The sequence below is a fragment of the Dendrobates tinctorius genome, unplaced genomic scaffold (genome assembly GCF_039654945.1).
Source record: "Dendrobates tinctorius isolate UK_male_01 unplaced genomic scaffold, ASM3965494v1 ptg000322l, whole genome shotgun sequence".
Taxonomy (NCBI): domain Eukaryota; kingdom Metazoa; phylum Chordata; class Amphibia; order Anura; family Dendrobatidae; genus Dendrobates; species Dendrobates tinctorius.
In genome coordinates, this window is record NW_027361989.1 from 3,056,387 (window position 1) to 3,081,773 (window position 25,387).

The window sequence follows — 25,387 nt, forward strand, 5'->3', positions numbered from 1 at the left end:
TGCTGCGGGTGCCTCCGGTGCGGCGTTGTGTGCCCATCGATGCCCGGGGCTCTGCCGACATTGTTCGACAGACCAGAGCCCCAGCATTTCCTCGGTTCCCTGTATACGTGCGCTGAAGTGCCGGTAAAAAAAAAAAGATGGCCGCCGGCGCGTGCGCAGATGGGATCTCGGGACCCAGTTCTCGAGAGATGAGATTTGAAATCTCATCTCTCGAGAGCTGGGTCCCGAGATCCCATCTGCGCACGCGCGGCGGCCATTTTTTTACAGGCACCACCGCGCGCACACAGGGAACCCAGGGAAAATGGCTGCCGGCGCGTGCGCAGATGGGATCTCGGGACCCAGCTCTCGAGAGATGAGATTTCAAATCTCATCTCTCGAGAACTGGGTCCCGAGATCCCATCTGCGCACGCGCCGGCGGCCATCTTTTTACCGGCACACAGGGAACCGAGGAAATGCCGGGGCTCTGGCCTGTCGCACAATGTTGGCAGAGCCCCGGGCATCGACGGGCACACAACGCGGCACCGGACACACCCGCAGCAGCGGCCAGCAACCGCCGGACGCCCCCGATCACAGCCTAGGTAAGGCATGTCCGCTTTGTAAGACGCACCCCTGTTTTCCCCCCCAATTTTGGGGAAAAAAAGTGCGTCTTACAAAGCGGAAAATACGGTATATGTTTTTCTAAGATTTGGGTGTTTTGATCATTTATGTGGTTTTGCCACACCCCCGTGATTTTGCATATGTATGACGGATCCATTTATATGTCCATGATTTTCAGCTAGCATGACCTGTTTATTTAAAATATAAATTTGTTACATTTATAGGATGCAGCTTTCTACCATTTGTATTGTTCTATTCCTGACACTGGAGTGGCTTATAAACTTATGAAGTATATAGTTTGAGGTCTGGGATCTGAAAATATGTGGCTAGTTTTCTGACTGTTTCGGATAACATGATACATGATTTTAGTTTTTGTCTAGTCTCACTTGAACATAGGTCAATACTAAATAGTCTCCTGATGAGTCACCTTTGGTGAGGACGATGAAATGAGAGGCTTGGAGAGTGTGAATACGTCACCTCACCCTATATACTGAACTGTGGGGTACATGTTTTTTCTATTAGTCACCTACTAACTAACCTTCAGGGGGTGAATTATGGGTATAGTTTTACATTTGGAGTTAATAAGGTTTAGTTTTATTCTTTTGTCAGCAAACATGAGGAATCTCAAGAGACAACCCATTTAAGAAGATTCAATTTTGGTTAAAACTATTCCAACATTTTGAACATAAAAAAGGCTTCTCCCCTATGTGACATATCTGATGTTTATTAACAGTTGATTTCCATGTAAAATTTTTCCCACATTAAGAAAAATGAAAATGGCTCCTCCTTTATGTGACTGCTCTGATAGCGATCAAGAAGATCCTTCTGGTTAAAATATTTCCCACAGTCTTAACAGGAAAAAGGCTTCTCCCCTGTGTGAGTTCTCTGGTGGGTAACAACATTTGATTTCTGTGCAAAACATTTCCCACATTCTAAACATGAAAAAGGCTTCTCCCCTGTGTGGATTCTCTGGTGCTTAACACAATCTGATTTACTGTTAAAACATTTCCCACATTCTGAACAGGAAAAAGGCTTCTCCCCTGTGTGGATTCTCTGGTGCTTAACACAATCTGATTTACTGTTAAAACATTTCCCACATTCTGAACAGGAAAAAGGCTTCTCCCCTGTGTGAGTTCTTTGGTGGGTAACAAAATATGATTTATGTGAAAAACATTTCCCACATTCTGAACATGAAAAAGGCTTCTCCCCTGTGTGAGTTCTCTTATGGGTAACAAAATGTGATTTCTGTGCAAAACATTTCCCACATTCTGAACATGAAAAAGGCTTCTCCCCTGTGTGAGTTCTTTGGTGGGTAACAAAATATGATTTATGTGCAAAACATTTCCCACATTCTGAACAGGAAAAAGGCTTCTCCCCTGTGTGGGTTCTCTGATGGGCAACAAAATTTGATTTCTGTGCAAAACATTTCCCACATTCTGAACATGAATATGAATTCTTTGCTTTAGGAGCAGTTTGTTTTTTATTGCCTTTTTTGTGACTTTGATTTTCCTTAGTAGTCAGTAGTGAATCAGAAGATGGGACCTGTTTCATAGGATCAGATGACAGATCTTTGCTGTGAATGGATGATGGTATATCTGGAGTAATGACATTCACTTCAGTTGTATCTTGTAGGATCTCAAGATCATCAGATTTCAAAATGGAAGATGTCAGCTGTCCCTCTGATCTCCTGGTACAGTCATCTGCTAAGATAAAAAAAACAAAAACAATTTTTTAATAAAATATCCTTGAGTTTTATATTTTTGAGCATTTCTACTTAAACTGTCCATAAAAATGGCAAGCTATGTAAAAGCTTAAATTATTTACCAAGACAATGACAGTTCACAGTCTAATAGAAAACCTTGTTATGTAGGCGAAAAAAATACCAATTCTCATCTCACAAAACACAAGTCCCCACTCAGGTCCATCATCTGTCAATGGAAAAACAGAGGTTCCCATACTATTAGTGGCTCAAAGGCTGTTGAAAAGCAACAGGGTTTCTATAAACCAATCCAGCAAAATCCGCTCTCACTTCGGAGTCTTGCAGTGTGCTCAAACATTTAGGATCCCTGTATTTAGCAATATTATAGTGAGAAGAATCCACTTAATTTGCGGTGTGTGTCTCCTGGAGCACAATCTGGGCACTATGTGCTGGGTAAGAAAATGGCAAATGTGTAATTTTCACTCTCCAACATCCACTGCATGTTAATTTCCAGAAAGTGGCTGTGGAATCAAAATATTCACTCCTCCTAAGGATTATAACCCTCAGTGAATTAATTTATAACATGGAATCACTTTATGGGGATTTTGACTATTCTGTTTTTCTGTCATTTAGTTATATTAGGGCTTCTGCATATGGTGTGTCCAATCTCATCTGGGATCTGTTCCTGCTGTCCAGCTGGAGTAATTTGCTCACTACTTCAGCCAATTGGAAAGTACCACACCCTACTAAAGCGCAAAGCACATGGCCGGAATCTGCCAGATACAGCGCTGTTCTCCTCTGGTTCAGTCCTCTGTGCTCAGCTTGCGGCTTGTGTATTTGTTTCCTGCTGTGACCGTGGCCCGTTTACTGACTACTCTTGTGTCTTCTGATTCTGTATTCTGTCCTTCTGGTTCTAACCCAGCTACCTGACTATTCTTCTTGCCATCGAACACCACAGAATAGCAGGTAACACCATGGTCCAAGCCTAGGGGTCCCAGTGTAAGTCCAGATCCATGTGAGGGTGTTATAGGGTGATGAGCAAGGCAATCCTTGGAATATGGAAAGCAGAGAAGATAGTGCCAAGCATGTTCATGGTGGACATCTTTTGAGCTGCCAGGTGACCATGAACAGTGCTCCCAATACATTGTGTCTGCAAACTATTCCAGCTAGATCTGCATTCAAATAGCTAAATGGCGCTCCTTCCCTTCTGAACACTGCCATGTGCCCAGACAGTAGTGTACAACCGTATGTAGGGTATAGTGCGAAGCTGGGAAATAATTTGTAAGATTCATTTATTTTCTATTATCCTTTGTGAAGAATTCCAAACTTACCACCACATAAAGTGACACACGTCAGATATTAAAAATGGGGCCTGATTAGGAAAATACTGAAATGATCAAACTCCACAGTCTCCATCAGTAATAAATGAGAAACTAGTGGTGAAACCTCTCTGGTGTAATTAGAGTATGGGGCTCGGAGACTTCACAATCTATACTATCGTAAGGTCCAATATTTTCTGTAAGATGAGTTTCAAGAAGAAATATTTGGCATTTAAAGAGAACTGTGTATAAGGCCGGTTTCACACGTCCTGATATTTCCGGTACCGGAGACGTCCATGTGTGTAATATTTGTGGCACATGTGTGACAACCGTATACCGCCCGTGTGCAGTATCAGTACCACATGGACGGCCGGCAGGGAAGAAGCGCTGCAGTAAGCGCTATTCCCCGGCGGCGGGTGCTGAAGACGCTCTCATTATTCTCCTCTGCTTTGCCAACGAGGAGAATGAGGAGAGTTCTATTAAAGTCAGAATGATGACAGCAGGTGGGGGCTTTTGGGATTATTACTACCATCAACCTACACCTGCTACTGCTAAGTACAGTGACAGCAGGAGTGGATGATGGGAGTATTCCTCACCCACCGCCTGCACTAAAACTAAATAAATGAATGAAAATACCGGTGTGGGTTCCCCTGTATTTTCTATAACCTGTCTGGCAAAACTCACAACTGGGGGCTGCAACCCTCAGCTGTCAGCTTCAGCAAGGCTGGTTATCCAGAATAGAGGGGTCCTCACACTGTTATTTTAATTATTTAAATAAATTATTTTAAAAAAATGGCATGGAGTCCCCCCCATTTTTGACAACCAGCCTTGCTGAAGCTGACAACTGGGGGGCTGGTATTCTTAGGCTTGTAAGGGGCCATGGATATTGACCCCCCCAGCCTAAAAATAGCAGCCTGCAGCTGCCCAGAAAAGGCACATCTATTAGATGCGCCAATTCTGGTGCTTTGCACTTAGGTGTTGGTGAGTATAACTGTGTTTGCTATTTTTGAAAAAGGAAAACTGTTTTGTTTTATTTCTAATAAAAGACTTTATTCTGGCTGTGTCTTTATTTACCATGTAACTATGGGGTTCGTAATGGATATACACTTTTCCATTACTAAGGCTAGTTTCACATTTGCAATTCTGGGCGCAGCGACAGCCTGCGCACGACCGCCGCTGAGCCCCGCCCCCTGTCGCGCCTCCTCCGGTAGCTCCACCTACCGGCGCACGACACTGCATGCGTCCTGCGTCCCCTATCTTTATCACTGGGGACGCAGGTCGTGCGCAGTCTGTGTTTGGCGGCGCATGCGTCCTTCTGACAGGTTGCGTTTGGCGCTGGTCGGCGCACCGTCAAAAGGACGCATGCGCCGCCAAACGTAGACTGCGCATGACCTGTGTCCCCAGTGATAAAGATAGGGGACACAGGACGCATTTCCCACAGCTACAGGGCAAGTGGGAAGAGCTAGGAAAAGCATCAGAATTGGCACATCTAATAGACATGCTTTTTCTGGGAAGCTGCGGGCTGGTTATTGTTGAATCTGTATTTGTAGTTTTCAGTTAATGAGATTCTTGTGCTTCGGGGTGGGGTTGTGGGAGTGGCTGTGGGTTGGGCTGTGGGTGGGGCCTTATGTGGTGCTCTGCGTACATATTCATCTGTATTGGTTTATGACACTGATCTGCTGTGAATGCATTTTCTGGTTCACCTCTGGCTTCTGGTGAGGGTGATGGAGCTGGCTGTACTGACAGAGTAGTGAGTTCTCTATCTGGACTCCCTCTGTTGGTGAAAGGACGTAATGAAACTGATCTAAATGGCAGAAACCTGCCACCTGAGGAGGAGGAGGACTGCGATTGGACATCAGGAGTCTTTGATTGGAGTTAAGGCAGCCGACTCCCTATTTTCTTGCTGGTGATTTCTCCTGCCTGTGGCTTCTGGTTTCCAGTTCGGTTCCTGCCTTCTCAAAGCTAAGTTTGCTCTGCTATTGTTCATTTGAGTTTTGGTCTGGTTACTTAGTTTTTTGTGTTCAGCCAGCCCCGGATGGGGCTGTGCTGAATTCCCATTTTTGTCTCTGATTATTTCGGTTTGTTTTTGTCCCTGATCAGTTGATCTCTTTTGCTCTGTCTTCAGAATATACCTGAGTGCTGATATAGGGATTTGAAGTCTAGTGACTTCAGGGCTTTTTCCTATCAGACGTGTTGGACATCTTTTTGGCAGGGTTTTTTCGGATTGCAGACAGCAGCTTTCCTTTCCTATCCTTTCTAGTTAGTGTGGGCCCCACCGTTTGCTCAGCCTATCTTTCTATCTGTGTTTGTGTTTTCATTTTGTTTCACCGACAATACATGTTGGAGGCTGTCTATTCCTTTGGGGTCTGCTCTGGGGCAGGTTAGATTTTCCCTTTTCTTTCTTTAGGCTTATTTAGTTCTCCGGCCGTGACGAGGCATCTAGGACCACCGTAGGCACGCTCAACGGCTACGGCTAGTTGTTGTGGATAAGATCAGGGGTCTGCAATCCGCTAGTTACCAACCTCTCCGGTTTTCTGGGCTTAGCTTGCTTTTTGTTTTTCCTCTTCGGTGACTCATTCATAACAGAATCACCAGCCATACCGCATATTCTAGGGTACTCAAAAGCAGGAAAGAATTGTAAAAAAAAAAAAAAAAAGTGTCAGAATTTTTTTATATGTATATTTTTTCCTCTTTTTCTCTGAGGCCGTAGGAGGATTTTTTTTTCTTAATGGAGATTAAGCAATTGTCTGATCGTGTGGAGCAGCTCACTGCTGAAGTGCGGGGAATTTCCACCTATCTCGCTCACTCACATGCTGTTGAACCAAAGATCCCTACTCCTGATGTGTTTTTTGGGGATCGGTCTAAATTTTTGAATTTTAAGAATAATTGTAAATTATTTCTTGCTTTGAAGCCTAACTCTTTGGGGAGCTCTGCGCAGCAGGGTAAAATTGTCATCTCCTTGCTGCGCGGCGATCCCCAGGATTGGGCCTTTTCTCTGACACCTGAAAATCCTATTCTGACTAATGTGGATGCATTTTTTCAAGCCTTGGGGTAGTTATATGATGAACCTAATGCTATTGATCAAGCTGAGAAAGCCCTATTGGCATTGAACCAGGGTCAGGATCCTGCAGAGTTATACTGTCAAAAATTCCGAAAGTGGGCTGTCCTTACCACATGGAATGATGGTGCCTTGGCAGCTCTCTTTCGGAAGGGTTTGTCAGAAACCATAAAAGATACTATGGTGGGATTTCCTGTTCTCTCTGGTCTTGACGATTCTATGCCATTAGCCATTCAAGTTGATCGGCGTTTTCGTGAACGCAAAACTACACGAGAGGTGTTGCCACCTTTTGGACAAATGTCTGAACCTATGCATTGTGATAGAGTTTTGTCTATGGCGCAACATCAGGAGTTTAGAAGGCGTAATAAGCTGTGTTTTTTCTGTGGAGATGCCTCTCATAGTATTTCTGTCTGCCCTAAACGAGAGAAACGTTTTGCACACACATTTGTTGTGGGTGGTGTACAACCTAAGTTTCTTTTAGCAATTACTCTGATCTGCTCCTTATCCACATTTTCCGCTAAGGTTTTTGTGGATTCAGGAGCGGCTCTGAACCTGATGGACTTGGATTTTGCTAAACGTTGTGGTTTTCCTATGACACCTCTGCGGACGCCTATTCCTTTGAGGGGTATTGATGCTACTCCTTTGGTGGAGAATAAACCTCAGTTTTGGACCCAGGTGATAATGCGGGTCGCCCCAGACCACCAAGAAAATTGCAGATTTTTGGTCTTGCATAATTTGCATGATACCATTGTTCTGGGGTTTCCCTGGTTGCAAATTCATAATCCAGTTTTGGATTGGAAATCTGTATCTGTGGTGATTTGGGGTTGTCGGTGTGCTCTTGGCGACACTCCTGTTTTCTCCACCTCTCCCCAGTCGCATGATGTTCCTGACTATTTGGCTGATTTTTATGATGTATTTAGTGAGAGTAAGTCTGCATCTTTGCCTCCTCATAGGAGTTATGACTGTGCAATTGAGTTGAGGCCTGGGTGTAAATTTCCCAAGGGTCGACTTTTCAATTTATCTGTACCCGAACACGAGGCTATGCGATCTTATATTAAGGAGTCATTGGAAAAGGGTCATATTAGACCATCCTCTTCACCCTTAGGTGCTGGGGGGTTTTTTGTGGCCAAGAAAGATGGTTCATTAAGGCCTTGTATTGACTATCGTTCCCTCAACAAAATTACGGTTAAATATCAGTATCAGTTACCCCTGATTTCTGATTTATTCTCCAGAGTTAAAGGTGCTTGCTGGTTTACTAAGCTTGATCTCAGGGGGCGTATAATCTTATTCGCATCAAGCATGGGGATGAGTGGAAGACGGCGTTTAATACTCCGGAGGGACATTTTGAGTACCTGGTGATGCCTTTTGGGCTCACTAATGCCCCTTCTGTCTTCGAATCCTTTATGAATGATATTTTCCGGGACTTTGTGGATAAGTTTTTGATCATCTATCTGGATGATATTTTGATCTTTTCCAATGATTGGGACTCATGTGGAACATGTTCGGACTGTGTTCCGGATTTTGAGGGAGAATTCCCTGTATGTTAAGGGATGGAAGTGCCTTTTTGGTGTATAGAGGATTTCATTTTTGGGATTTATTTTGTCTCCGTCAACTACTGAAATAGACCCGGCCAAGGTGCAGGCCATTTATGATTGGGTTCAGCCCACTTCTTTGAAGGCTCTCCAGAAGTTTTTGGGTTTTGCTAATTTTTATCGTAAATTTATAGGTAATTTTTCTGGTATTGCCAAACCACTGACTGATTTAACTAAGAAGGGTGTTGATGTGCTGAATTGGTCTTCAGAGGCTGTTTCGGACTTTCAGGAGCTGAAGCGGAGGTTCACTTCTGCTCCGGTTTTATGGCAACCTGATGTCTCACTTCCTTTTGAGGTAGACGCTTCAGAGATTGGTGCAGGAGCTGTTTTGTCCCAAAAAGATCGGGTGACGTCTAAAATGAATCCCTGTGCCTTCTTTTCCCGAAAGTTCTCCCCATCTGAATGCAACTATGATGTGGGGAATCGGGAATTGTTAGCCATGAAATGGGCATTTGAGGAGTGGAGACATTGGTTGGAGGGAGCTAGACATCAAGTTGTGGTCCTCACTGACCACAAGAATTTGATTTACCTTGAGTCGGCCAAACGCTTGAATCCTAGACAGGCTAGGTGGGCCTTGTTTTTTACGCGTTTTGATTTTGTGGTCTCCTTTCTTCCAGGCACTAAGAATGTTAAGGCAGACGCCCTTTCTAGGAGTTTCTTTGCTGATTCTCCTATTGTGACCAAGCCTACTACCATCCTAGGTGAGGGGGTAGTTCTTTCTGCCATCTCACCCGATTTGAGACGTGCTCTGGAAGAATTTCAGGAGGACAGACCTGAGCGTTGTCCTATGGGAAAGTTGTATGTTCCTGACCAGTGGAGGCAGAGAGTGATGTCTGAAGTTCATTGCTCCGCATTGGCTGGTCATCCAGGTATTTTTGGTACCAGAGATTTGCTGAGTCGGTCTTTTTGGTGGCCTGCCTTATCTCGTGATGTCAGGAATTTTGTGCAGTCCTGTGGGACTTGTTCCCAGTCTAAACCCTGTTCTCGCTCTAGTGGGTTGTTGATGCCCTTGCCTGTGCCCAAGAGGCCATGGATTTCAATGGATTTTATTTCTGATCTTCCTGTCTCTCAGAGAATGACTGTTATCTGGGTGATTTGTGATAAATTCTCTAAGATGGTCCATCTTGTACCACTCACAAAGATGCCATCTTCCTCAGAGTTGGTACCCTTGTTTTTACAACAGGTGGTTTGGTTGCATGGAATTCCTGAGAACATTGTATCGGACAGAGGAGTACAGTTTGTTTCCAGATTCTGGAAAGCTTTTTGCTCCAAGCTGGGAATTCAGTTGTCCTTCTCCTCTGCGTTTCACCCTCAGACTAATGGGCAGACAGAGAGAACAAACCAGACTTTGGAGTCCTATTTGAGATGTTTTATATCTGCTGATCAGGATGATTGGGTCTCATTTTTGCCGTTGGCCGAATTCGCTTTAAATAATAGAGCTAGTTCTGCCACCTTGATGTCGCCCTTTATCTGTAACTTTGGGTTTCATCCTCGATTTTCTTCAGGGCAAGTGGAATCTTCAGCCTACCCAGGTGTTGACACTGTTGTAGAGAGAATGCAGCAGATTTGGGACCAAGTGGTGGATAAGTTGTCTCTCTCCCAGGAAAAGGCCCAGCGGTTTTCCAACCGGCATAGGACCATTGATCCCCGGTTTAAAGTGGGTGATATGGTTTGGTTATCATCAAAGAATATCTCTATGAAGGTGGCTTCTCCAAAGCTCAAGCCAAAATTTATTGGACCTTACAAGATTTTGGAGATTCTTAATCCGGTTTCTTTTCAATTGGCTCTTCCTGTTACGTTTAAGATCCATAACGTGTTTCATAAGTCGCTGTTGAAGAGGTTTGTTGAGCCAGTAGATCCTATGGCGGCACCTCCTGACCCTGTATTGGTTAAAGGTAATGTGGAATATGAGGTAGAGAAAATACTGGATTCTCGTCTGGCTAGACAGAGACTCCAGTATTTGGTCAAGTGGAAGGGTTATGGCCAGGAGGACAATTCTTGGGTCTCTGCCTCTGATATTCATGCCAATAGATTGGGCCCATCCTGATCGACCTGGTCAAGGGGGGTACTGTTGTGAATGCATTTTCTGGTTCACCTCTGGATTCTGGTGAGGGTGATGGAGCTGGCTGTGCTGACAGAGGAGTACTGAGTTCTCTATCTGGACTCCCTCTGTTGGTGAAAGGAGGTTATGAAGCTGATCTAAATGGCAGAAACCTGCCACCTGAGGAGGAGGACTGCGACTGGACATCAGGAGTCTTTGATTGGATTTAAGGCAGCTGACTCCCTATTTTCTTACTGGTGATTTCTCCTGCCTGTGGCTTCTGGTTTCCAGTTCGGTTCCTGCCTTCTCAAAGCTGTTTGCTCTGCTATTATTCATATGAGTTTTGGTCTGGTTACTTAGTTTTTTGTGTTCAGCCAGCCCCGGCTGGGGCTGTGCTGAATTCCCATTTTTGTCTCTGATTATTTCAGTTTGTTTTTGTCCCTGATCAGTTGATCTCTTTTGCTCTGTCTTCAGAATATACCTGAGTGCTGATATAGGGATTTTTCCTATCAGACGTGTTGGACATCTTTTTGGCAGGGTTTTTTTGGATTGCAGACAGCAGCTTTCCTTTCCTATCCTTTCTAGTTAGTGTGGGCCCCACCATTTGCTTATCCTATCTTTCTATCTGTGTTTGTGTTTTCATCTTGTTTCACCAACAATACATGTTGGGGGCTGTCTATTCCTTTGGGGTCTGCTCTGGGGCAGTTTAGATTTTCCCTTTTCTTTCTTTAGGCTTATTTAGTTCTCCGGCCATGACGAGGCGTCTAGGACCACCGTAGGCACGCTCCACGGCTACTGCTAGTTGTTGTGGATAAGATCAGGTGTCTGCAATCCGCTAGTTACCAACCTCTCCGGTTTTCTGGGCTTAGCTTGCTTTTTGTTTTTCCTCCTCGGTGACTCATTCATAACATTGATCCTTCAGTGACCTGCCCCCTATTTTACATAAAAAATTACATCCAGAAAAATATCACCGGCGATGGCGGCACCTGTGCAGTAGCATCTATAAGTAAGAGGGAGAGGCTATTGGACAGGCGCCGCCAGTGTCATGTGAGAATTTTTTTTTCTAAGCCTCACAATAGTCACAATATTATAGGCATTATCAACAATAATATCAACACTATTATATGCATTATGTAAAAATGGGGGGCAGGTCAGTGAGGGATCAGCGACCTGTCATAAGCCAATACAGATGCATATGTAATTAGAGCACCACATAAAGCCCCGCCCACAGCCACGCCCCAGAGCACAAGAATCTCTAACTGAAATCTACAAATACAGATTAAACAACAACCACAAGACGGATTTCATCACCAGGTATCAATGCAATCAGTATAACAACGCCGACCTGACAGTGTCTGTAGGTTACTGAGCACAATCCTGCTGACCGGTTCCCTTTAAATTTAGATCTTAGACATTTGGAAGAGATTGGAGAGATTTTTTTCAAGACTATCAGGGAGTTACAGACTCACATTAGGCAGGAAGGCCGATCCCACCACAATCAAACTATCATACAGAATGAACAGGTTAAAAAAAGACATAGAATAAAAAAATATGTTATATCCCCAACAACAATGTATGTACGAGGGGAGAACACTAAACTGGAGTTGCCCTCATTTATGGTGGACCATTGGAGCTACTATGAATCCTGACCAGAAGAGGAGAGAATGTATTAGTGCCCCCATTTCAGGAGAGATTGTGCAGTAATCTGAATTCCTTAGGATGGAAAACATAATGGAATTCATGACGTTTAGTAAATCTATGAAACCAGGGCTCGAGCTATGCCAACACATCTCCTGCAGGTGGGAATAACTGTATATTACAGCCATCAGCCACGCACAGCTTAGAGATCCATCATGGCACAGGTGGAATGTTTGTCCTGTAGTTTATCACAATCCTCCTTGAAGTTAGTTTGTTTTAAAAGAAATTGAAATTTCAGGCTAAAGGGAAACTCTGTTATTGTACAGAAAATTGACACTTACCGTATTTTTTGAACCATAAGACGCACCTAGGTTTTAGTGGAGGAAATTAGGAAAAACAAATTGAAGCAAAAAATGTTGTCAATTCTGTACTTATATCCCCTATCCTGGTATATATGGTCCTCACATCCCCATTCTGATACACATGGCCACCTCATCCCCATCCTGGCATGCATGGCCTCATCCCTATCCTGGTATGCATGGCCCCTCATCTCATCCTAGTATGCATGTATCCCTCATCCCTATCCTGGTATGCATGACCCCATCATCCCTATCCTGGTATGCAGGGCCCCATCTCGTCCTGGTATGCATGGCCCCATCTCGTCCTGGTATGCAGGGCCCCATCTCGTCCTGGTATGCATGGCCCCATCTTGTCCTGGTATGCATGGCCCCATCTCGTGCTGGTATGCAGGGCCCCCATCTCATCCTGGTATGCATGGTACCATCATCCCTATCCTGGTATGCATGGTCCCATCCCTATCCTGGTATGCATGGCCCGTCATCTCATCCTAGTATGCATGTATCCCTCATCCCTATCCTGGTATGCATGACCCCATCATCCCTATCCTGGTATGCAGGGCCCCATCTTATCCTAGTATGCATGGCCCCATCTCGTCCTGGTATGCAGGGCCCCATCTCGTCCTGGTATGCATGGCCCCATCTCGTCCTGGTATGCATGGTCCCATATCGTCCTGGTGTGCATGGTCCCATCTCGTCCTGGTGTGCATGGTCCCATCTCGTCCTGGTATGCAGGGCCCCCATCTCGTCCTGGTATGCATGGTACCATCATCCCTATCCTGGTATGCAGGGCCCCATCTCGTCCTGGTATGCATGGTCCCATCTCGTCCTGGTATGCAGGGCCCCCATCTTGTCCTGGTATGCATGGTACCATCATTTCAATTCTGGTATGCAGGGCCCCATCTCGTCCTGGTATGCAGGGCCCCATCTCATCCTGGTATGCAGGGCCCCATCTCATCCTGGTATGCAGGACCCCATCTCATCCTGGTATGCAGGGCCCCATCTCATCCTGGTATGCAGGGCCCCATCTCGTCCTGGTGTGCATGGCCCCATCTCGTCCTGGTATGCAGGGCCCCCATCTCTTCCTGGTATGCATGGTACCATCATCCCTATCCTGGTATGCATGGCCCCATCCCTATCCTGGTATGCAGGGTCCACTATCTCCTCCTAGTATGCATGGTACCATCATCCCTATCCTGGTATGCATGACCCCATCCTTATCCTGGTATGCATGGCCCTGGAGGAGGAAGGACCGGAACAATAAAGGCAACAGTGTCTCTGAGCCGTAACCATTGGGAATGCCACTAGTGTGGCAGGGGGACAGAGAACCTGACCGGGACAGACCTGTGACCTCTGCTGCAAAGGGCGACTCTGATATAAAAAGGGGGGTGCGCCGGAACCTGGGGCTTCTGGCGGGAAGACAGGAGGTGCAGCAGAGGAAGGTTTGCTCCCTCCCTGCGGATAACACTACTGACAACAAACTGCACTTTCGTGCGCACCCCCCAACATCCAGCAACAGCACCAGTGACCACTTACTGCTGCCGGATGCTGACCCTACGCGACTGCAGGCAGGAAGCGCTGACCATACTGTGCAACGCTTAACAGCAGACAGTGTAGAGTGCATGACTCCCGTCGGAGACTTTCACTTTACATCTGCGGCTGCGGCCTTGATACTAGAACCCTCCGCCTCATCTGGACATACAGCAGCCCACCAAAAGGTCCCGGACTCTTCTTCACCGCTAAGAGATAGCGCCTCCGATACATCCAGGACCGCTTCCTCAACGTGATGCGCCATCTGCGGTGCCATCGTGGAATCTTTCAACCACCTCCCTTCGGACGACAGTCTGATAAGTTGAACCCTACCGTTTTTTCCTCTCCCGCCGTTAGCAATTCTTTTTTTGTTGTTACCACTGTTGACAGCTGAAGTCAAGCTGTCACTGCATAATACTGAACTTCCACATATTTGCCCGCGCAATACTTCTGTGCATCTTGTATATATTAACTCCCTGCATGGAGAAAGCGTTGTTATCTTTTTCTCTGGTTATATAAAAACACCCATTAACACTTGCTCTGTTTTCTGCTCGTCACTGCATCCAACGCACCTGCTGGTAGCCTACAGCCCCATCCCGTCCTGGTATACAGGGCCCCATACTTATAAGTGGCCCCCACCCCCATTCCTATCCTGGTATGCATGGCCCTATCAGAAAACATTAAAAAAACAAACCATTACACTTACCTACCCGGCGCTCCCTTGCAGCCTCCTGCTCCAGTGCCAGCAACTGTTTTATGCTTGTAAGCAGTGCTGAGAACAGTGAGAATTCATGAATATTCATTTCTCTTAAGTAGCTGCACACGTGACCACTGGTAGCAGCAGGAAGCCGACAGCAGACACTGCGCGCTACTGAAGAGCAATGAATACTCACTGCCCTTTGCGTGCACAGTCCTGGCAGCTGTGCTCTGCTTGTAGGCAGCACATGATGTCCCTGCCATGTGCTGCTTACAAACATATAGCAGTTCCTGGCACCAGAGCAGGACGCTGCGAGGGAGCGCGGGGTAGGTAAGTGTAATGATTTGTTTTTTAATGTTTTCTGATGGGGCCATGCATACAAGGATTTGGATGGGAGCCAATTATAAGGATGGGGCCATGCATACCAGGACCGGGGTGGGGGGGTGTAATCAGATCAAGATACTATTATTAAAGAGAAATGAATATTCATTGCCCTCCAAGCCCATGGGAGTGGAATGCAGTGAATATTCATTTCTCTTTAGCAGCGGGAACAGGAGTTAGCCGCAGCCACCGGCTCCAGACTCCTGTGACCCGATGCTCCGCCGATGCCGTTCCCCCACCTACCCATCATAGCCAGAGCCGGACTATAAGACGCACCCCCCATTTTCCTCAAGCATCTTATAGTCCGAAAATTACGCTACTTTTAACACAAATTGAAAAGTCAGGATAAAGAGAAACTCTGCTGTTATTGTACAGAAATTCACACTTGGCTTCACTGCACATTTACTGTTGTCGATCATAAAAGTGAAGTTTGGCCAGAAAGACTGGACCTGGTCTTGTAGGGACCATGAGACATTCAGCAGCACAGAAGGGAGAGAAGATTCATCCGATAAGATCTCAGGGAACTAGGAAGCCAACAGCATCATTACCCTCCGCTTTCTCTTACAGGCCCATCATAATATTCTTCTTCAGGTGATTTTCTAACATGTCAGCACATTCTACGTACGCTGTCATTTGGCTTTATAGATTACAGATCTGGGCAGGTAACGGTCAGCGTCTCCTAATCCCAGGGGGTAGGTGGATCCTCCAGGTTGTAAGTTCTATAGAAAAGGGCTTTCAATGCCCAAAGTCATTTGAACAGTTTTGGGTGGAGGAGAATGTTGTGGTCTAGAGGCAAAATGGTGATCATGGTAATACGGCCGGACTACACCACCGATAAAGCAGCCACAGCCGGTGACTGAGAGGAATCTGTGACTTCTCTGCATTCAGTGGTTACTACTCACCTGGGTAGTCATATGTGGGAATCTCCTCTTTACACCACTCATCACCCCTCACATATGTCTCTGTAGTATTAATATGGGTCAGATCTTCACCCTGAAACAAATATTGTAAGAGTCACAGACAGATGGAGAATTCCCATCTATGATCAGCTCTAATCCTGCCATCTCCACCGCTCTCATTACACAAGTATAAAACATATAATACTGGTGGATAAAACAAGACTGAGCACAAGACCTTCACAGCCGTCTACACATCATAGGGGAGATCTCCTGACACCTTCTCTCCATCTACCTGATGATCCTGAGGAGCACTGGGATCTTCTTGGTTACAGTCCTGTGGAAGAAGAGGACGGGGACATCTCTCTGGTGTTGTCCTCTTACTGGATAGATCTGGAGGAAACACATACAGGGACTGAATTCATTCTCTACATACAGATAATTATAGGCCGTGTGTATTTAGTCCTGTCTATTACCTGGTGATGTGAGGGGCTGGGGAACCTCCATTATGACGTTCTTGTACAGATCTCTGTGTCCTTCTAAATATTCCCACTCCTCCATGGAGAAATAGACAGCGACATCCTGACACCTTATAGGAACCTGACACATACAATGATACCGTCATCCCCCGATCCCTTCATAGTGTTACTGTATAATGTCCCAGCATTCCCAGCAGTGTCACCTCTCCAGTCAGCAGCTCAATCATCTTGTAGGTGAGTTCTAGGATCTTCTGGTCATTGATGTCCTCATGGATCAGGGGGTGAGGTGGAGGCCTTGTGATTGGGCTCAGGGGTCTTCCCCATCCCTCAGACACAGGGTCCTGACAGCGATCACTAGAGGTCTTCTTCACCACTGTGTAATCCTGGTTATGGAGAGACACATTAATAAATCTCACTACAGACATTCCCAGAGTCCTCACCTCTCCAGTTCTGTCCATCTGTTATTCCCGTAGATAAGAATGATGTAATGTGACGTCATCCGAATCTCTCACCTCTCCAGTGAGACGGAAGAGGATCTCTAGGGTGAGGTGTAACATCCTCTCCGCCATCTTGTCTCTGTCCATATCCATCCTTGATGGGTAAATCAGGAAAATTCTCTTTTGTAGAAGATCTTCACTGAGAGGATCCGATATTGTAGAGACCTGAATGAGAAGAAGATGATCCGATGTAACATCATAAGAATCCTGTGTAATAATACAATGACAGCAGCAATCTGCAGAGTCAGGAGATATGACTCTGACAAATATATATACATACATACACATATCTATCTATCTATATATATAATTTCACCAAAGAAAGTAAGGACTGCAGCACTCACTGATCCATATTGAAAGTCCATAGTTTATTTGGAGCAAAAGTGTAAAACTTCATGGCCAGGAGGCTGAAGAAAGGAGTGAGCAAACTCTGACGACGGCCTAACAGGGCTTCCACGGGTCAGCTATATATATATATATATTCGTCTAATTCTGTCTGTCTGTAACGGAAATCCCGCGTCGCTGATTGGTCGTGCCTGGGGACATCACTGAAGGTGGAGGAAGATGGCGCCCGCAGCAGTCCTCCACAGGAACTTCACCAACGATGTCCCCTGCCTTAACTTGAGCAGAGGATGGCAAAAAAACCCCAGTCAGCAAGGGGCAACACTAAGGCAGGACGCAGATGCTGTTCAGAAGGAAATCTCCACACCGCCCGAACACCAGGTAGCGGTGACGTCACCATAGAGAAGGAAGATGGCGCGTGCAACAGGCGGAGACGTGCCCATGGAAAACAATGTCAGATGAGGGTCCAGCCCCCCCGGTCTGCAAGGGGCAATCCCAAAGTCGATCCCAGAAGCCTTTCCGAAGCAATTTTCTACACCGCCTGAACATATATATTTGGCAGAGTCATATCTCCCAAATCCGCAGATTGCTGCTGTCGTTGTAGACCCAGATCAGATGTTATGGAGATGAATGAGGGAGACCAAAGTTCAAAAATAGACTTTTCTTTACTTACCAAGACCTTGATGAGAAGTATACACATCAGACGGCAGGCACAACACTTTATGAATGCTTCTTCTGTATTATGCAGTCAGGAACTTTCCGGTTACATGCGGCAGTACATAACCTTTGTTATAAGCCACAATAGTGCAGCAAACCTGAGCTAGTGACCTCTTCCTGCTCTGTGTCTCCGCTATGCTCGCTGCCTGGAATCCGAATTCTTACTGCCATTATATTTTTGTATCTTTGCTTTCCTTCAGAACGTACTATCCGATGTCTCCCTCCTGGCACACAACACCATATCAATTCAGGAGGACGGCAATCAGATAGACCAAAGGCCTGGATTTCTCACTTTCTATCTGACTCATCACAAGGAAATTGTTCTCCTGTGTGGCCATGTAGCTCAATATGAGGGCTCCCTCACAGTATGACGGCCCCCCAGCACCTCACACAGTATTATGGCGAGAGATGAGCGAATATTTCAATGTTCGGCTCATGATCGCCGAATTTGCAATATTTGCCGATTTAATTGCAGAATATAGCCGAACATGCACAGCACAAAACCGGTGTTTCCCAAGCTGTGTGACATTGTGGTAAACACCGGTGTAGCGCTTCTGATTGGCGGTAAAATCATCTCCGCCAGTCACAGAGCCGCGGTTCACACACTGTCAGAACACAGCATGACCACCCAGCTGTGATCGGAGGTAAAAAGTTTATCTCCGGTCACTGGTGTCAGCTCTAATCCTGCCATCTCCACCGTTCTCACTACAAAAGTATAAAACATATAATACTGGTGGATAAAACAAGACTGAGCACAAGACCTTCACAGCCGTCTACACATCATAGGGGAGATCTCCTGACACCTTCTCTCCATTTACCTGATGATCCTGAGGAGCACTGGGATCTTCTTGGTTACAGTCCTGTGGAAGAAGAGGACGGGGACATCTCTCTGGTGTTGTCCTCTTACTGGATAGATCTGGAGGAAACATATAAAGGGACTGAATTCATTCTCTACATACAGATAATTATAGGCCGTGTGTATTTAGTCCTGTCTATTACCTGGAGATGTGAGGGGCTGAGGAACCTCCATTATGACGTCCTTGTACAGATCTCTGTGTCCTTCTATATACTCCCACTCCTCCATGGAGAAATAGACAGCGACATCCTGACACCTTATAGGAACCTGACACACACAATGATACCGTCATCCCCCGATCCCTTCATAGTGTTACTGTATGATGTCGGTCTGTCATTCCAAGGATGTCGTTCTAAGGATAACATCTGAAATATGCCTGAAAATGACTCCCTGCTATAGATGCTTCATTATTATTATTACTTTGCTTCACTATTACTATCACTCTGACAATCGATCTGCTTCATCCACAGGTATGTGTTCTGGCTGCAATACCATCATCACACATCTTTCCGAAATCCCAATCACCCCAATATCTGTCTGCTATCTATGGTATGTGTTCTGGCTGCAATACCATCATCACCCATCTTTCCTGAACCCCAATCACCCCTGTATCTGTCTGCTATCAATGGTATGTGTCCCGGCTGCAATACCATCATCACCCATCTTTCCTGAACCCCAATCACCCCTGTATCTGTCTGCCATCACTGGTATGTGTTCAGGCTGCAATACCATCATCACCCATCTTTCCTGAACCCCAATCACCCCTGAATCTGTCTGCTATCACTGATATGTGTTCTGGCTGCAATACTATCTCCCTTTGCATTTCCTCTTGTGACTTTAATTAACCGTCTCCTGTGTCTGCATCCAGTCTCCCTGCTGCTCCTGCCTTTCTGATCACACCTGGGCCCTTTCATGTGCTGTTAAGTTAGTATAAATTCAGACTCAGAGGTCTGGCTGACCTCGGTCTGTCATTGCAAGGATGTCTTCTAAGGATAACATCTGAAATGAGCCTGAAGTGACCAGAAGGTACGACTAACCGCTGCGTTTACATGTTCTAAATTTCTTTTGCCTTCTAAATTACTCTCATCATGCTGACATACGCACTAACAGTTTTGGCTCCACTACTCCCTACTCTCCTTCACTATCCGCAAACCCCAGCACCCGCTAACCAAATAATAATCTCTCCTTCCCTCTTGCCTCCCCACCTGACCTCCTCTGCTGACCTGCTCCTCGACCTCAGAGCTCTCCTAATAAAATACAAAACAAGCCACCCACCCTCCTTCTCCCACATGCTCTCCCTCTATCTGCTTCTCACTGCTGGTGACATATCTCCCAACCCTAGACCCCCACAGCCCATACCTCCCATCATTACCCCCTTCTATCGTTCCCAAACCAACACAAACACCAGAAATCTTTCCCACCTCAAATCCGTGCCCTTGACACCCACCACCTTGCTCCCACTCTTTGGCTCACTCTGGAATGCCAGCTCTGTCTGCAATAAACTCCATGTGATTCCCAACCTCTTTACCTCTCGTAATTTTTCCTTCCTTGGCCTCACCAAAACATGGCTGACACCCTCCGACACAGCCTCCCCTGCTGTGCTAGCTTAAGGCGGCCTCCACTTCATCCATACTCCTCGCCCTGGCAACACACATGGCGGAGGAGTGGGCCTTCTCCTTTCTTCCAACTGCACCTTAAACCCAATCCCACCTCTTCCCTGCCTTGTCCTCCCCTCTTTTGAAGTCCACTCTGTCCGCATCTACTCTCCCTCCAACCTCCAAGTGGCCGTCATATACCGACCTCCAGGCCCGACCACTGCCTTCATTGACCAATTCTCCACCTGGCTCCTTCACATTCTCTCTGCTGACATTCCCACCATCATCGTGGGTGACTTCAACATCCCCATTGACACCCAACATTCAGCAGCCTCCATACTCCTGTCCCTTACTTCATCTTTTGGACTCACTCAGTGGTCCTCCTCAGCCACCCACACAGACGGACATACATACAGTAGACCTGGCCTTCACCTTTCTCTGCTCTATTTCTAACTTCACCACCTCCCATCTCCTTCTATCTGACCACCATCTACTCACTTTCTCATCCCTATCCTCCTCACCTGTCACCGATGTCCAGAAGCATGCGCACCCCAGCAGAAACCTCACACATCTAGACACTCGCACACTCTCTGACTCTATTCTACCACTGTCCTCCATATCTTCACTCCACGACACTGACACTACCACTACTTTCTACAATGCCACTCTTGCATCAGCCATCAACTTGGCTGCCTGTTGTGAATTTGCTTTCTGGCCTGCTTTTGAGTACCCTAGGATCTGCGGTTTAGGCTGGTGAACTAAGACCTCAGGAGGCACCGCAGATCCTAGGGTACTCAAAAGCAGGCCAGAAAGCAAATTCACAACAGTTGTGGTCAGCCAGCCCCGGTGGGGGCTGTGCTGAATTTCCATCCTTATGTTACTGTTTGTGCCAGTTTGTTTTTGTCCCTTATTAGATTGGCCTCTTTTTGCTCTGCTTTCAGAATATACCAGAGTGCTGATATAGTGGGCGAAGTTTAGTGACTTCAGTATTTTTCTATCAGACGTGTTGGGCATTTTTTGCAGGGTTTTTTGCGTGATTGCAGACAGTGTCTTTCCTTTCCTGTCCTGTCTAGTTAGTGTGGGCCCCATCGTTTGCTCAGTCTATTTTCCTACCTGCATTTGTGTTTTCATCTTGTCTCACCGACAATATATGTTTGAGGGCTATCTATTCCTTTGGGGTCTGCTCTGGGGCAGTTTAGATTTCCCCTTTCTTGCTTTAGGCTTATTTAGTTCTCCGGCTGTGTCGAGGCGTCTAGGATCATCGTAGGTACGCTCCACGGCTACTGCTAGTTGTGTGGATAGCATCAGGGGTCTGCAATCCGCTTAGTTTCCAACCTCTCTGGTTTTCTGTGGCTTAGCTTGGGCCTGCTCTCCTCCTCGGTGACCCAATCATAACAGTCGCCCCTGTCATGCATAACAGAGTGCGACGAATCAATAGACAACCCTGGCACAATAACACCACCAAAAAGCTTCGGCAAGCATCCAGAATTGCAGAACGACGCAGGAAGAAAACTCATTCCCAAGACGACTTTACTGCACTCAAACAAGCAACACTTGCATTCAAATCGGCTCTCATCTCTGCTAAATAGGCCTACTTTACATCCCTTGTATCTTCCTTATCCCACAACCCCAAACAGTTGTTCAATACTTTTAACTCCCTCCTCCGCCCACCACTGCCCCCTCCGACTTCCCTAATCTCTGCCGAGGAATTTGCCGCACCACAACCCCTTTGTATACCAGACCAATGCCCAAACCCCATAACCTCCCTATATAACATCACTGAAGGGGAGCTTGCTCATCTTCTCTCCAAACCACACCTCACCACTTGTGCACTTGACCCTATCCCATCCCACCTCCTCCCCAACATCACCACCACCCTTATCCCTTCCCTAACCCACCTCTTCAACCTATCACTAACTTCTGGTACCTTCCCTTCTGCTTTCAAACATGCCACAATCACACCTATCATTAAAAAGCCAACCCTCGATCCAACAGCCACGTCCAGCTATTGCCCAATATCGTTGCTCCCATTCGCTTCTAAACTCCTGGAAGCAGCATGTCCATACTGAACTTTCCACCCACCTCTCATCTAACTTGCTCTTTGACAATCTACAATCTGGCTTCTGCCCCCATCATTCCACTGAGACAGCCCTGACCAAAATTACCAATGACCTACTTACAGCCAAAGCTAACCCACAATCCTCTATACTCCTCCTTCTAGACCTGTCCTCTGCTTTCGACACAGTTGACCACTGCCTCCTACTACAGATCCTCCTCTGCCCACCACTGCCCCCTCCAACCTCCCTCATCTCTTTGCGCACACTTCAAAACCAAGATAGACCAAACACGGCATGTCTTTATTGCTCAACCACCACAACCCCTTTGCACACCAGACCAATGCCCAAACCCCATAACCTCCCTATCTAACATCACTGAAGGTGAGCTTGCTCATCTTCTTTCCAAATCACACCTTACCACTTGTGCACTTGACCCTATGCCATCCCACCTCCTCCCCAACCTCACCACCACCCTTATCCCATCCTTAACCCAACTCTTCAACCTATCACTAACTTCTGGTACCTTACCTTCTGCTTTCAAACATGCCACAATCACGCCTATCCTTAAAAAGCCAACCCTCGACCCAACAGCCACGTCCAGCTATCACCCAATATCGCTGCTCCCATTTGCTTCTAAACTCCTGGAGCAGCATGTCCACGCTGAACTTTCCTCCCACCTCTCATCTAACATTGCTCTTTGACAACCTACAATCTGGTTTCCGCCCCCATCACTACACTGAGACAGCCCGGACCAAAATTACTAACGACTTACTTACAGCCAAAGCTAACGGACAATACTCTATACTCCTCCTTCTAGACCTGTCCTCTGCTTTCAACACAGTTGACCACTGCCTCCTACTACAGATCCTCTCCTCCTTCGGCATCAAAGACCTCGCCCTATCCTGGATCTCCTCATACCTCTCCAACCGCACATTCAGCGTCTCCCACACTACCTCCTCATCCCACCCTCTCTCTGTTGGAGTCCCCCAAGGCTCTGTTCTAGGACCCCTACCCTTCTCAGTCTATACACTTGGCCTGGGGCAACTCAAAGTCCCACGGATTCCAGTACCACCTTTATGCCGATGATACTCAGATCTACCTCTCTGGCCCAGACGTCACCTCTCTGCTCTCCAGAATCCCAGAGTGTCTATCAGCCATATTCTCCTTCTTCTCCTCTCGCTTCCTCAAACTCAATGTGGACAAATCTGAACTAATCATCTTTCCCCCATCTCACAGATCTTCCTTACCCGACCTTTCTATAACAACTGACATCACGCTTTCCCCCCTACCGGAGGTCCGCTGCCTCGGAGTAACCCTTGACTCTGCCCTGTCCTTCAAACCGCACATCCAAGCTCTCTCCTCCTCCTGCCGCGTCCAGCTCAAAAATATTTCCAGAATCCGTCCCTTCCTCAACCTGCTAAACTACTTGTGCATGCCCTCATCATCTCCCGCCTTGACTATTGCAACATCCTTTTCTGTGGCTTCCCTGCTAACACCCTTGCACCTCTCCAGTCCATCCTTAACTCTGCCGACTGACTAATTCATCTCTCTCCTCACTACTCCTACGCTTCTCCCCTTTGCAACTCTCTGCATGGCTCCCATTCACTCAGCGTATCAAATTCAAATTACTAATACTGACCTACAAGGCCATCTATAACCTGTCTCCTCCATATATCTCAGAACTAATCTCCCGATACCTTCCCTCACGTAATCTCTGGTCCTCCCAAGACCTCCTTCTCTCCTCCACACGTATTCACTCCTCAACCAACCGCTTCCAAGACTTCTCCCGAATAGCCCCCATCCTCTGGAATTCCCTGCCCCAACACGTCCGGCTATCATCCACACTCGGATCCTTCTGACGGAACCTGAAAATCCACCTCTTCAAAAAAGCCTACAGCCTGCAATGATCCCGCTGAATCCTCATCACTACTGGAGCTACCGCCTAACCATCACTGGAGCTGCTGCAACCCCCCCAACCTACTGTCTCCTTCCCCACCATCCTGTAGCATGTAAGCCCGAAAGGGAAGGGTCCTCTCTCCCCTCTGTATCAGTCTGTCATTGTTAGTTTGCTTACTGTAAGTGATATCTGTAATTTGTATATAACCCCCCTTCTCATGTACAGCACCATGGAATCAATGGTGATCTATAAATAAATAATAATAATAATGCCCCAGCAATGTCACCTCTCCAATCAGCAGATCAATCATCTTGTAGATGAGGTCTAGGTTCTTCTGGTGATTGATGTCCTCATGGATCAGGGGGTGAGGTGGAGGCCCCGTGATTGGGCTCAGGGGTCTTCCCCATCTCTCAGACACAGGGTCCTGACAGCGATCACTAGAGGTCTTCTTCACCACTGTGTAATCCTGGTTATGGAGAGACACATTAATAAATCTCACTCCAGACATTTCCGGAGTCCTCACCTCTCCAGTTCTGTCCATCTGTTATTCCCATAGATAAGAATGATGTAATGTGACGTCATCAGAATCTCTCACCTTTCCTGTGAGACGGAAGAGGATCTGTAGGGTGAGGTGTAATATCCTCTCCGCCATCTTGTCTCTGTCCATATCCATCCTTGATGGGTAAATCAGGAAAATTCTCTTTTGTAGAAGATCTTCACTGAGAGGATCCGATATTGTAGAGACCTGAATGAGAAGAAGATGAGCCAATGTAACATCATAAGAATCCTGTGTAATAATACAATTACTGGAGATAATAAGGGAAACACATGAGGAGATTTATTATCTTACAGGGTTTAGTTTTCTCCCCTGACATCTACTAATAAAACCTATATATTTAGGCCACAGACAACAAGCAGTTTCCTCCTCGGAGTCGGCAGCTGAACACGTTCCTCATAGACTCATCTTCCATAACGCTAATTCTCGTCTCATTTACCGACACTGGAATCGGCATTAGCAATACTGCAGGAGATATTCATTACACACGACATGAGAAATAACTCCTTCATGATGAGGACGACATCTTCATCTTCTACTGCGGCTCTAGAGACAGATTTGGCCAGAGTCGGTCACTGCCTCCATCC

General features: G+C 46.4%; 1 protein-coding gene across 2 annotated transcripts; it reads right to left on the reverse strand.

Annotated features, from left to right (window-relative positions):
• Positions 1-1,305: 1,305 nt before the first annotated feature.
• Positions 1,306-24,987, reverse strand: LOC141074026 (uncharacterized). Of its 2 annotated transcripts, none has more exons than XM_073561541.1 (10): positions 24,840-24,987; positions 24,531-24,710; positions 18,839-18,962; positions 18,658-18,755; positions 16,796-16,945; positions 16,487-16,666; positions 16,281-16,404; positions 16,100-16,197; positions 15,811-15,901; positions 1,306-2,297 (listed from the first exon to the last, which is right to left on the reverse strand). In XM_073561541.1, exons 1-10 carry the CDS (start codon positions 24,915-24,917, stop codon positions 1,447-1,449), a joined length of 1,974 nt encoding a protein of 657 aa, XP_073417642.1. In that variant the 5' UTR covers positions 24,918-24,987; the 3' UTR covers positions 1,306-1,446. The 2 variants fall into 2 exon arrangements, with proteins under 2 accessions (XP_073417642.1, XP_073417641.1); XM_073561540.1 differs by having other exon boundaries at positions 1,306-2,300.
• Between the last annotated feature and the right edge of the window lie 400 nt (positions 24,988-25,387).